Below are 12,287 nucleotides of genomic sequence, written 5' to 3'. Positions count from 1 at the left end.
AAATGATGTTAGTTATGTTTTATTATCTCTACTTTATAGATGAGGATCCCAAGGCTCAGAATGGACTCTTCTGTTCAAGATCCAACAGCTGATTAATTGTACTCAAACCCAGAATTTGAACCCAGATGTGTCTGGTTCCAAAGCCCATCTTATTTTCAAACTACCATCCCAGCTCCAGAGGCAACTGCATAACCTGTGACATTATGTGCAGGTAGAGGGTTCAGCTCCAAAAAGCTACAGCGACACCACCTGAAACAAATGCCAGTGAGAGCTGCAGGTGGTGCATCAGTGCCTTTGGTGTCAAACAGGATCTCGAGGCACAGTGGGAATGTGGGAATTAGTGGGACAGACCTGATATCTCATGTTATTTTATGTCTGTTAGGAAAATTCACCCTCTGTATCCACACTGTGTGTGTCATGTCTGGTAACAGGAGCATCATGAAGACTGTGGCTGACTGGAGTCGGATAAAACTGTGTTGAACAAGTAACTCCCCCACTTAACTTACAGATGGATGGATGGAAGGATGGAAGGATGGATGGGTGGATGGATGGGTGGATGGATGGATGGGTGGTTGGATGAATGGGGGCATGGATGGGTAGATGGAGGGATGGACGGGTAGGTCGATGGGTGGATGAGTGGGGGAATGGATGGTGGGACAATCCAGGGTGGATGGGGCAACTATTTCTTCTTGGAGGATAACCATGCAGACTGAAGTACCTAATGTGTGCAAAGTGTCTGTTCAGTGTCTGGCACATAGGAGTCAGTCATTAAACGGTAGCTATCACGTGGTGATAGGTGAGGAGTAAATATAGGGTGGGCACATTTTCCCACACACCAAGCAAACAAACAAAAAAACCAACTCAAGTGAGCTGATGTGACTCAGTGGTTGAGTGCCAGTTTTCCACATATGAGGTTCCAGGTACAAGTCCAGGCCTCCTCAAAAAAAAAATATATATATATGTATATCAAGTCTTTAATGTTTCTTGCCAAAGACCATTTCTCAAGACTTGCAGGATAAAAAATAGGAGGAAAAGTTGCTTTTTATAACTCAAATTGAGTATAAAACTAAAAAGATTGAATTTCCAGATGTAAAAGCACGAAGTAATATTCCAAGATAGAATTTAATATGGAAAAATAGAAACTCTTGAGGTCTTCCACATAGTAATCAGCACAAAGCCACCGATAAAATCATGGGAATAATTTGCCTGTTTGGAAATAGCTAGGAATCAATTTGTATGCCCACATCCACGAGAGTCTTTTTATGTCCATCATTCTCAAAGGGACCTAAGAGTGCAGAGAGATAATTTCAACAAAATTACATCCCCAAGGGAAGTGATGGGGGAAGAGATAGCTCCCAGATAAAAATCAACTGGATGAGAAGAGCAAGTCAAATTTTAAAAGATTTTGAGTTTCTTGGAAACTTTGCTATGTCTAGGCATTGCTAGATTTGAGTAGGATTTAATCCCCTTCTGTTTTAGATTTTTGTGTTTTATTTTTTATTTTAAAAAAAATCACACTGTAGCCCTAGCCCAGAAGTTGCTTGTGTTATATTTGAAGTTCAGCTATCAATGTGTAACTGGATATTTCAAGACTCAGGACCATGTGAATTTTTTTTTTAGATGGTACTGGGGATTGAACGCAGTGCCTTGTACATGGGAAGCAGGTGCTCAACCACTGAGCTACATATGCTCTCCCAAGTTGTCTTTTTTAGGGTATGCAAGGGAGTAAAAAGTTTATTAAGAAACAAGAAAAAGAGAAAAGTATGCGGTCTGAGGATGGGCGGCGGGCGTCCTGCGGGGTGAGACGCTGGTGGGGCACCAGGTCAGGCTTTTTAAAGTCTTTCCTCCTCCCCTTCATATGCTGGGGGCCGGGCTCCAGCTGTCTGCTGTTCTGATTGGCTGCCCCACCTGTCATTAGTGAGGCCTCCTGAGGGTGTCCTCCTCTTTCCCTTGACCCCTAATGGGATTCTCACTCTGAATGAGATTCTCCTGACCAGGATCTCTCAGGATCCCTCAGGAAGTTTCCAGCTGGGTCTCACGGCCATGCACTCTATGGCCATCCCATTCATTTCTGAAGCTTGCTGCTTAATTTAAAATTCTTTGTTAGTTTTTTTCTCTCTCTTTATTTTTTTAAAAATGTTACATTCAAAATAGATGAGGTCCTCATATACCCCCCACCCCCTTCCCCCCACTCCTCCCACATCACCACCTCTTTCATCATCGTGGGACATTCATTGCATTTGGTGAATTCATTCTGGAGCACTGCGGCACCACATGGATAATGGTTTACATTGTACTTTACACTCTCCCCCAGTCCACCCAGTGGGCCGTGGCAGGACCTACAATGTCCAGCATCTGTCCCTGCAGCACCACCCAGGACAACTCCAAGTCCTGAAAATGCCCCTGCATCCTATCTCTTCTTCCCTCTCCCTACCCTCAGCATCTACTATGGCCACTTTCTCCTCATCACTGCTACAATTTCTCCCATTATTAATCACAATAGTTCCATAGTAGAACATCAGTAAGTTCACTCTAATCCACACTCTATTCCTCCATTCCGTGGACCCTGGGATGGTGATGTCCACTCCACCTCTACATCAAGAGGGGGCTTAGATTCCACGTGGATGATGGATGCAATTCTCCTGCTTGCAGTTGTAGGCACTCTTGGCTCCCTGGTGTGGTGGTTGATCTTCTTTACCTCCCTGTTCGATGGCCAGGGTAAATTTGAAAAGAACATACTTTGAGTTTATATAATTTAATATATATTAATATAAATCGGTTGCCAGTCCAGGCCAGCAGCCTTCGAGTGTGATGAAGGCCGAGAGCCTTTAGGCAAAGAGCCCTGGAGGAGGAGCAGGCATTAGCCCGGTCTCCGGCTGCTCTTTTCTCCCACTCCCTAGAGGTGGCAATGTGATTGGGCAAAGCCGTGGAGGTGGTAGGAGGATTAATGAAGGCCAGCGGCTCAGGGCTGGACCAATTCCCAAGTTCTCCCTTCCCAGTACCTTCTGCAAAACAAATCTGCAACTTTATGAAGACTTCTGTTAAAGCCGTTTGAAGGCATGCCATAAAGATCTGTTTACTAGTTAACACTCCCCCACTTAGGAATTGGTGCATGAAGATGCTAAGTAAGAATCTTTTGAGTGGATGAATGCATGAGCAGATGAATGAATGCACAAACGCAAGAATAAGTAAAAGCTGCCTAGCCCCACGGGGCAAAGATGCGCTGGCATGGGGGGTGGTGGAACAAGGATGGTTCAAAGTAAGACTGAGACGTGGCTCTCGCCAGCCCCTGACCTAGCTGGCGCCTCCTGTCGGGTTTCAGAGGAGGACCTGTTTGTGTGTGGGGCAGCTGGGCAGGGTCTACACAGGGCGGGAGTTCTCTCTATTGAGTCTCAAGCCCTGGACGTGAAGGAAAGTTACAGGAAGCTACAGGGCTGCTGATAGAGTGACACAGGTGACTTAGCAAGGGCAGAGGGAGCCCAGAGAACCCGGGAGGGGGTCTGCACATGAGTGCCCCAATGCTAAAGCAGCCCAGAGCCAAGAGTGCAGCACGCCGGCAATTCCGCCTTCTGCCCTGGGAGCAAGGTGTGTGCAGGAAACCAGGTCACTTTATGACCCCCAGAGTCAAGCAGCAAAGTCCATTTAAAAAAAAAAAAAGCCTGGGAGAGCTCCATGAGGCTCCTATGTCATAGAGCCTTTCTCCATCAGGATGGGAAGGAATGGGCAAAAACTGTTTACATGGGGAAATGTCTCCTTACACATGACCTGTTTGATATTCATCATGAGATTGCAACACCGAAAATCTAAATGATCTGCTCGGAGTCACCGCTTCTGATAAACGCTCAGGCAATTCATCGCTGATCAGGAGGATGTTATGAAACATGAGTCACGCAGCCTTGGGCTTTCAACAGTGCAGGACTCGATATAAAAGGAGGCTTCCCGGCTGAACTCTGGGAGCAGCCGCAGGTAGGGAGCCCTTGGCAGTCTTGCACGGAGGAGCTCCAAGGCCAGCATGCTCAGCCTTCCCCTGCTGCTGCTGCTCTGTGTGGGGTCTCGAGGCTTCCCGGCCATCTCAGAGCCCCAAGAGCAGGACGGGGACCTGGACATAGTCCAGGTAAGTGCTGACTTCCACATGCAAGGAATGCAAAAGCCTTGACTTTGCATTTTCCCACGGGAGAGTAATGGGGCTGTATCTAAAGATGGGTTTCCTACCTAGAGAAATATTTTTGGGGGGTCAGAAGTATCACCTTCCCCAAAAAAGCTGTGTATAGAGTTTTCCAGTGGGGGTGGGAGGTAATGAAAGGAACATTATGCAAATCTTGCTCTACATATTGTAATTCTGACTTCATCGGAACTAATAGTAAAGAGATTTCTACTCTGAAATTGCATCCCCCCCCTCCCCCGCCATCAATAAGGAAAATAAGGGTCGTGAAATGTAAACACAAGCTTTAGAAGCAGTTCTCTGCTTTAGCTAAAACCTCATGTGGTCAAGTTTTGTGAAAATGAGGAAGATTTCACACCCAGCATTTCGATGGTTTTCTCTTTTATCAGAAGTACCTAGAAAACTACTACCACCTGAAGAATGAGGGGAAACAAATTGAAAGGCAGAAGGGCAAGGGCCAGGTGGTTGAAAAATTGAAGGAAATGCAGGAGTTCTTTGGGCTGAAAGTGACCGGGAAGCCAGATGCCGCCACCCTGAAGGTGATGAAGCAGCCGCGGTGCGGGGTGCCCGACGTGGCTCAGTTTGTCCTCACAGATGGGAATCCTCGGTGGGAGAAAACACACCTGACCTACAGGTGAGCAGATCGAGCACCGGGGTGAGAATGCTGTTTCCCATCCGCGTGGTATGAAACGAGGTCCAGTGTCTCTATTTTATTTCATTTCAAGGATTGAAAATTACACACCGGATTTGCCGCGAGCAGATGTGGACGAGGCCATCGAGAAAGCCTTTCAACTCTGGAGCAACGTCACACCCCTGACCTTCACCAAGGTCTTTGCGGGTGAAGCGGACATCATGATATCCTTTGTCTCGGGAGGTGAGCTCCTCTTGTACCCAGAAGTTTTTCCGCCTCGATCTTGCTCCTAAAGCTCCTTGGCGTTGGGGCGGGAATTCCTGGCTTAAGAGGAGTGCTGGTTTATTAGAGGGAATTTGGTGGGAAGTCTGTCCGTCTCGTAGCCAAGCTGTGCGTTATGTTAGCCTAACAGGAAGCTTTGTTGACTGCTTTTCTTGCAGATCATCGTGACAATTCTCCCTTTGACGGACCTGGAGGAAACCTTGCGCATGCTTTCCAACCAGGCCCACGTATCGGAGGGGATGCACATTTCGATGAAGATGAGACATGGACCAGCAATTTCAGAAGTGAGTCGACCAGTTTTGCCTCTTTCTACTCCCCACCTCTTGATGGTTCATGGCAAATGTGGATGATTTACATGAAAGAAAGCATTACTAGAACTCCTTATTTTTCTGTTGTACTTAGAAAATTAATGATAAACCTTTAGAAAAGTGTGAAAGAAGGTTACTTCTGCTAGTAACAACATCTTACTGACTACAAATACACCACTCTCAACTTTCTACTAAGAAAATGTTGAAAACCTTAATGTTTTATTTGTGGCATCTTTAACTAGAAGGACACACCCAAATTTAACAGAGGTAGTAAGGTTTTGTAGAAATTATGGGAGGGGAGGCTTTCTGTATTTTCTAAAATTTCCAACATTAAGCATGTATCAGTTTTGCAAATAGAAAAAAATTAAATGCTAATAGTTTTTTGTTTTTGTTTTTGCTTTTGTGTGAAATAATGTAGACCATCTAATCAATGACAAGATTGACAAATATATGCTAGACTGTTGGTCATCTGAACTTTGTCCTTTAATTGTGTCAGTGTAATCACAGAGGTTAGGATTTAATCTGGTTTTTTGTATGATTAATAAAGGCATTCTTTTTGCCTTTAGAAAAGAAAATTTACGAATCTTTTAAAATATCATGAAGAAAATGGAAGTATTAGAATTGTAGATCACTTCTTAATTAAATGCCTCAAAAGCTGAATACATTTCAAATAATTACAAATTGGTGTGTTGGCTTTTCAGATTACAACTTGTTCCGGGTGGCGGCTCATGAATTCGGCCACTCCCTCGGCCTGTCTCATTCTACCGACATCGGGGCTTTGATGTACCCCAGCTACTTCTTCAGTGGGGAGGTTCAGCTAAACCAGGATGACATCAGTGGCATCCAGACCATCTACGGTGCGTACAAAGAAAACAGAAAGGGCTATTACATCCCTTTAAAATAGAACAGCCATTGGCCGGATCCCTTAAGAAGCTGTTTTTCGTGGCTTACGTTTTTGTCTGTCTGTTTGAGTACTTTTCGATTCCAGGCTAAACTAACTCCAGGTCTGTTGGTTTCTTTAGGACCCTCTGCAAATCCCAGCCAGCCTTCAGGCCCCCAGACTCCCCGGGTGTGTGACAGTAAGCTGACCTTCGATGCCGTAACTACGCTCCGGGGAGAAGTGATGTTCTTTAAAGACAGGTAAAGTCATTGATTATTCGTTATAATTGTATTTATAATAATGACAACAATTCTTTCACGGCTATGTACTATGGGCCAGGCCTGAATCCAATACGTCCCGTGTTACTTATCTTACATTTGTTTACATTTATAATTATATGGGAGTACAATGTAATTTACTTAGGACAACCTTGTTTCCCCACCTGTATTATGTCACTGATGGGCAGAAAAATGCCACTGCAGTAGAAAATCAGTTCATGGAAAGCCATTTCATAATCAGCAGAGCAAGGCAGAGAGAGGGAAAGCTTTCTCCAGGGCTGGGCGCCCACTGGCCCGGGCGGTCCCAGGGCTCCAGCCTGTGTGCCGGGCTGTTCTCTCTACACCAGGCTGCCGGGTGAGAGGCCCGTTGGTGCCTGTGAGGAGAAACCGGCAGGGCCCCTTCCACCCTGGAGAGGACCCAAGCCTGTGGTCCTGGCAGGGCCCTGCTCCTCCCACAGGCCCGGAGCAGGGAAGGGGCCTTTCCTGGGAGAAGCCCCCGAGGGCCCTTGAGGAACCCCCTCAGGCAGATGTGGCAATCCCAGCGGGGTGGGAGGAGGCTCCTGGAGTCCCCTGCGTGTGTGGGGTTCCCCAGGGACCAGGGGGAATAAAGAACCTCTCCTTCTGCGCGCAGCCCTCCTCAGCAGGCAAGGGCCTGCAGGGCCAGGCCGGCAGCTGTAGAGAGCAGGCGCTATCTGAGAGGCCTGCTCCCCGCCACCTCTTCTCGGCAGTGCCTGCTGCTGCTGTACTGCTTTGTGCTCACTGCTGTCTCCACGGCAAGGCTTAGCCCCTCAGCCTTCCAGCTCTTTGCTGTTTCTGAGGGTATGCAGCAAGGCGGGGCTCAGTGCCAGGGAGTGCTCAGTTTGGTTTTTGTGGGTTTTAATGTGTTGGAAAGCTCTCAGGATAGCAAGATACGACTGCCAAGGCAAGCATTTAAGGGGCTATGCCCTGAGGCAGGAGCAGGGCTGGGACTCCCAGGGACTGAAATGTTGCCCCATCTGAAGCCTGAGCGCCCAGGCTGTCAGCTGACCTGCAGCCGGGCAGGGGCAGGAGGGACCTGGAGGTCAGGTCCTGAGGGTCGAGAACGTTCTTCCTTGTCTTCAGGCCTCCGCAAGGTCTTGGCTCCTTCTCAGGGCAGGTTTGCCGAGGGCCTCCTGGAGTGTGGGAAGCTCTTTGGCTTGCCCCTGACGGTCTACTCCGTCTACACTACTGCCCCTGGGGATGGTGGAATCACCTTTGTACACCCAACCAGAGAAGGACAAAGGGGGTGGCCACCAGATCGCAGGTGAATTAACCTTTGCCTCCCTGCCAACTTCCTCAGCCTCCCAGCCTCTGTTTCTCCTGGACAGACGGGAGTAACCCTCGCCTTCGGGTTTTCCTGAGGAAAGGCCTGACGTGGGTCCCGGCTCGCTGGGTGCGCATGCCCCCCAGCTGCGGGATATCCGCGCTGCGCTCCAGCCGGGGCCGCCTGGTGCTGTGGTCACGGCTGGCCAAAGCCGACGGCTCGCTTGCAAGAGTTCTGTGAGCCGCCCTTCAAGACAGCCGTTGTTGAAAGCTAAATTATATATACTTGCAATGAGTTATATTAAAGCGAAAGGTAATAAAAAATAAAAAACCATCACTCCCTGATTTACTGCATTTTGCATTTTCTGTGTTCTTGAGGTTGGCTGTGCCCATTGCATTTGTAGGGTGGAAATACTATACAACAGTGGGCTACAATGAAGCTCTTGGAATCTGCCAGGGTGGGAGGATTTCCAGTGTGGAAATGAGCAAATGCTACAAACCAGAACTTTTTTTTTTGGAAAGACAGATGTTAAATATTTACCGGGACACTTCCTAGCACCAGTGATGGGAAAGAGCTGGACGGTAGCCACAGATTGCTAGCAATTAGATCAAACCTTTTTTTCCCCCCCAAATCAGGTTCTACATGCGTGTGAATTCCCTCTACCCCGAAGCTGAGCTCAATTTCATCTCTGTTTTCTGGCCCCGGCTGCCAAATGGACTTGAAGCTGCTTATGAAGTTGCTGAAAGAGATGAAGTCCGGTTCTTCAAAGGTAAAGCTTCTGACTGTTTTTGCATTTTTATGCATTATTTTTTTCATCAGCCCTTGTGCTGAGATAGGAGGGCAGCAGGTACTTTCTTCTCATGAAATCTGAAAAAAATCTAACCGTTTCACCTACCAAACCAATGGGGGTCTATCCCTTTAAAATTGCATGGCGTATTTCTTAGTCGTTTTAAACAAAAAGCCAATGTCTCGAGATATAAACTTTCTGGTCTATTTGTTTATAAATCTGGACTTAGGAAACTGCTTTCTGCGCAATCTGCTCAGGCATTTAAGCCCCACGCGTATTTCTCGGGGTGTCTGCAGAGGAGGCACAGGACCATTTGGTTTGCGTCACTTCCTAGAGCCTAGAATGACAAAGCACGCTCTGGAGAGGCTGGGGGTGGGGGGCCGCGTGGCCAGATGAGAGATTTTCTACCCGGGTGAGGTCCTCAGACAGCAGCATCGCCACCCCGGGTGTCTGTTAGAAGGACCGCATTCAGGTTCCACCTCAGACCTTCTTTGGCAGGTTCTGGATTTTAACAAGAGTTTCTGGCGATTTGTACACACATTCCAACGCGGGGGGTGGATTGAATGGAACCAGCCCCCTGGATTCTTTCAGAATGAAGCACAATCCCCTGAGCAGCTCCTGGCTTTGGGGATGCTGTGCCAGACGCTTGTATTTTGACAGGTAGACGTTTGGCATCGTGCAGAGAAATAGTGAGAGCTTGACCCAGTCATACCCTCAAGGCAAAGAAGTGAATGTAGTACAGACGGGCAAACACTTTGAAACAGGTTTTCTGGTCTTTGTGTTGTAAAGTTAGATGGGATCTTATACACACGCAGTGGTGTTTTCTTTGGTTTTTGGTGTGTATTTTTGTTTTGTTTTGTTTTTTTGTTTTGAGATACCAGGGCTGGGCATTGAACCCAGGACCTTGTAAGCAGGAAGTCGGTGCTCAACCGCTGAGCCACACCAGCTCCCTCACGTGAAGTTTTAAACAATCTTTTCATGAGAGGCCCATAAGTATAATTGTACAGAGGGAGTCAGCCTGGCTTTAGGATATAAGGCCAGTTTTATGTGATATGGGCATTACTGAGAATAAACACATAGAATTGGAAATAACATAAATCCAAGTATTTGGAGCTGTATTTTCATCGGGTGCAATGATTTGAACTTGGGCTTGCAGTCAGCGCAGGCTGTGTCATTGCAACACTCTGCTTCTTAGGATGGCATAGGCGTGAGCTTCCAGAGCCAACAGGCGACCTGGAGAAGTGAGCTTTATATCACAGAGGCGGCATGACCGAATCTTTAGTCATTTGAGCATCTGGCTTTGGAACGGGGCCCTCAGCCCTGCAAACCAGGCATTGGCAAAGCTTGCTGCAGACTGGAGCCACCGAGGCAGCTTTAAAAGTCCTCATTTAATTGGTCTGGGGTAGCATCCTGGCATCAGTATTTTACAAACCTCCCTGGGTGGTTCTAACTGCTCCGGCACATTGAGCTAAGAGCTTGGGTAGGAATCTGCTTACTGTCTTTTGGAGCCCTGGGCAAATATTTTGGTCCCTGCTTCCTGATTGGCAGGTAACAAGTACTGGGCTGTTCAGGGGCAGGACGTGCTGCCGGGATATCCCAAGGACATCCACAGAGCCTTCGGCTTCCCTGCGACTGTGAAGAGTATCAATGCAGCTGTTTCGGAGGAAGATACTGGAAAAACCTACTTCTTTGTTGCCAACAAGTACTGGAGGTAAAGAATGCAGAAAATTTTAGGGCATTGTAGGGCACTTTCTACCTAGAAAGTTCCAGAAGGAACCATTTCTAAATGAATCTCACATTGTAATGGCGATAGTTAGTCCAGCACCCGTTTAGTCTACTGGACCAATGATCAGCCCACAGTGCCTGTTTCGGGAGTCCAGGGAGCTGGTGGAGGGGACTTTTAAAACGAATATGTAGAAATAAAGATATTCATTGTCCCAGAGCAACTTCAGCCAAAAGGAGCTTACCTTTTATAGCATTTTACCCAAACAGGACCTAGTGTAGAACCTATTAAAGACTTAGAATCAGATCCTCAAGTTCTCGGGGCCTTATGGCTCTTCCAGTCTTGTCCAATGTCCTCCCTCATCGCACCCCACCCTCCACTTTACAAATATTGCCTGTTAAATTTAAAGTTCTTATTACATTCCTGCTGCCAAATTGCCCATGACGATTTTGAGATGTTTACAGATTTCCCAAAAGGTTCTGATATTTCTAATTCTTTCTTGACCAGGTACGATGAACTTAAACGATCCATGGATGCAGGTTATCCCAAAATGATAGCACACGACTTTCCTGGAATTGGTAACAAAGTTGATGCTGTTTTCAAGAAAGATGGTGAGTGAATATAGACATATTTCTTCCATTTTGTTGCTATAGTAATAGCATCAGTACTGTTATTGGGAACAACAAATGCCCAATATTTGTGCTCACAAATGACTAGGGTTTTTAAAGAATTCAAGTTAAAATTAGAAACTCTATAACGAAATGTCTCTTTTGTCTTATTTCTAGGGTTTTTCTATTTCTTTCATGGAACGAGGCAATACAAATTTGACCCGAAAACTAAGCGAGTTCTGACTCTCCGGAAAGCTAATAGCTGGTTCAACTGCAGGGAGAATTAACCAACTATTACAAGTTACATGAAAAAAATGTTTTGTGAACCCAAGGATTGCTTGCCCTAAAGAGCCATAATTTTTAATAGCTTATTTAACCTCTAGAACAGGGGTTCTTAACAGGGGGTCCGTGACCTTGAATTTAAATGAAAAAAAACCCAACATTATTCTTGTGGGGACATGTTGGTGCAGGTGTGATATAGTTATTAAATATCACACAGCACAGTGTGGATTTAGCAAGGGCTCTGTGGTTTTCACCTGCCTGGCAAAGGGAGCCGTGGAGCAAAGTAGATGAAGAACCCCTGCTCTAGAGCCATTGATGCAAAGAGCTGTTCAGTAGGCCTTATTTATATCTCTTTCTCTGTGTGTTTTATACGATTTTGGATGTAACGTTTTGTACGCTGACTTAATTTAGTTCCACGAATGAGGGCTAAGGAAGGTACAGGGTCGTGTGGGCCAGTTAGTTCCACTAAGGGTCATTTCAGTAGCATAAGCCTCATATGTTATTCCCGGGCGGCAGCCTCGGTGACATCTCTCCTCTCGAGAGGCTCCAGGAGGTGTGAGTCTCCACCAGAGGAAAAGCAGCGCAAGAACCCTGACCAGCCGCTAGGTGGCGTCCTGATGTGCCAGGGACAAGTCTTGTCAGGGAATAAAGTATTTTATGTTTGGAATAAAGCTGACTTTTCTCTTCTGTTTTATAAACTATTGTATTTTCTTTTTAAAGATTTATTTTGTATTTATTTCTCTCCCCTTCCCCGTTCCCCCCCCTCCATTTGTCTGCTGTCTGTGTCCATTTGCTATGTGTTCTTCTGTGTCCGCTTGTATTCCTGTCAGCGGTACCAGGAATCTGTGTTTCCTTTTGTTGCGTCATTTTACCGCATCAGTTCTCCGTGTGTGCGGCGCCACTCCTGGGCAGGCTGCGCTTTTTTTGCGCGGGGTGGCTCTCCTTGCAGAGCGAACTCCTTGAGCATGGGGCTCCCCTACGTGGCACGGCACTCCTTGCACGCGTCAGCACTGCGCGTGGGCCAGCTCCACACGGGCCACGAGGCCCTGGGTTTGAACCCTGGG

General features: G+C 46.9%; 1 protein-coding gene across 1 annotated transcript; it reads left to right on the top strand.

Moving 5' to 3' along the window:
• Window positions 1-3,943: 3,943 nt before the first annotated feature.
• Window positions 3,944-11,942, top strand: MMP1 (matrix metallopeptidase 1). The gene is made up of 10 exons (XM_058289053.2): window positions 3,944-4,114; window positions 4,552-4,796; window positions 4,888-5,036; window positions 5,234-5,359; window positions 6,085-6,240; window positions 6,406-6,523; window positions 8,459-8,592; window positions 10,159-10,321; window positions 10,841-10,944; window positions 11,119-11,942. Exons 1-10 carry the CDS (start codon window positions 4,013-4,015, stop codon window positions 11,226-11,228), a joined length of 1,407 nt encoding a protein of 468 aa, XP_058145036.1. The 5' UTR covers window positions 3,944-4,012; the 3' UTR covers window positions 11,229-11,942.
• Window positions 11,943-12,287: the final 345 nt, after the last annotated feature.

Source organism: Dasypus novemcinctus, chromosome 27 (assembly GCF_030445035.2).
Source record: "Dasypus novemcinctus isolate mDasNov1 chromosome 27, mDasNov1.1.hap2, whole genome shotgun sequence".
Classification (NCBI taxonomy): domain Eukaryota; kingdom Metazoa; phylum Chordata; class Mammalia; order Cingulata; family Dasypodidae; genus Dasypus; species Dasypus novemcinctus.
The sequence above is the reverse complement of the archived record's forward strand: the minus strand, read 5'-3'. Positions and strand labels throughout refer to the sequence as shown.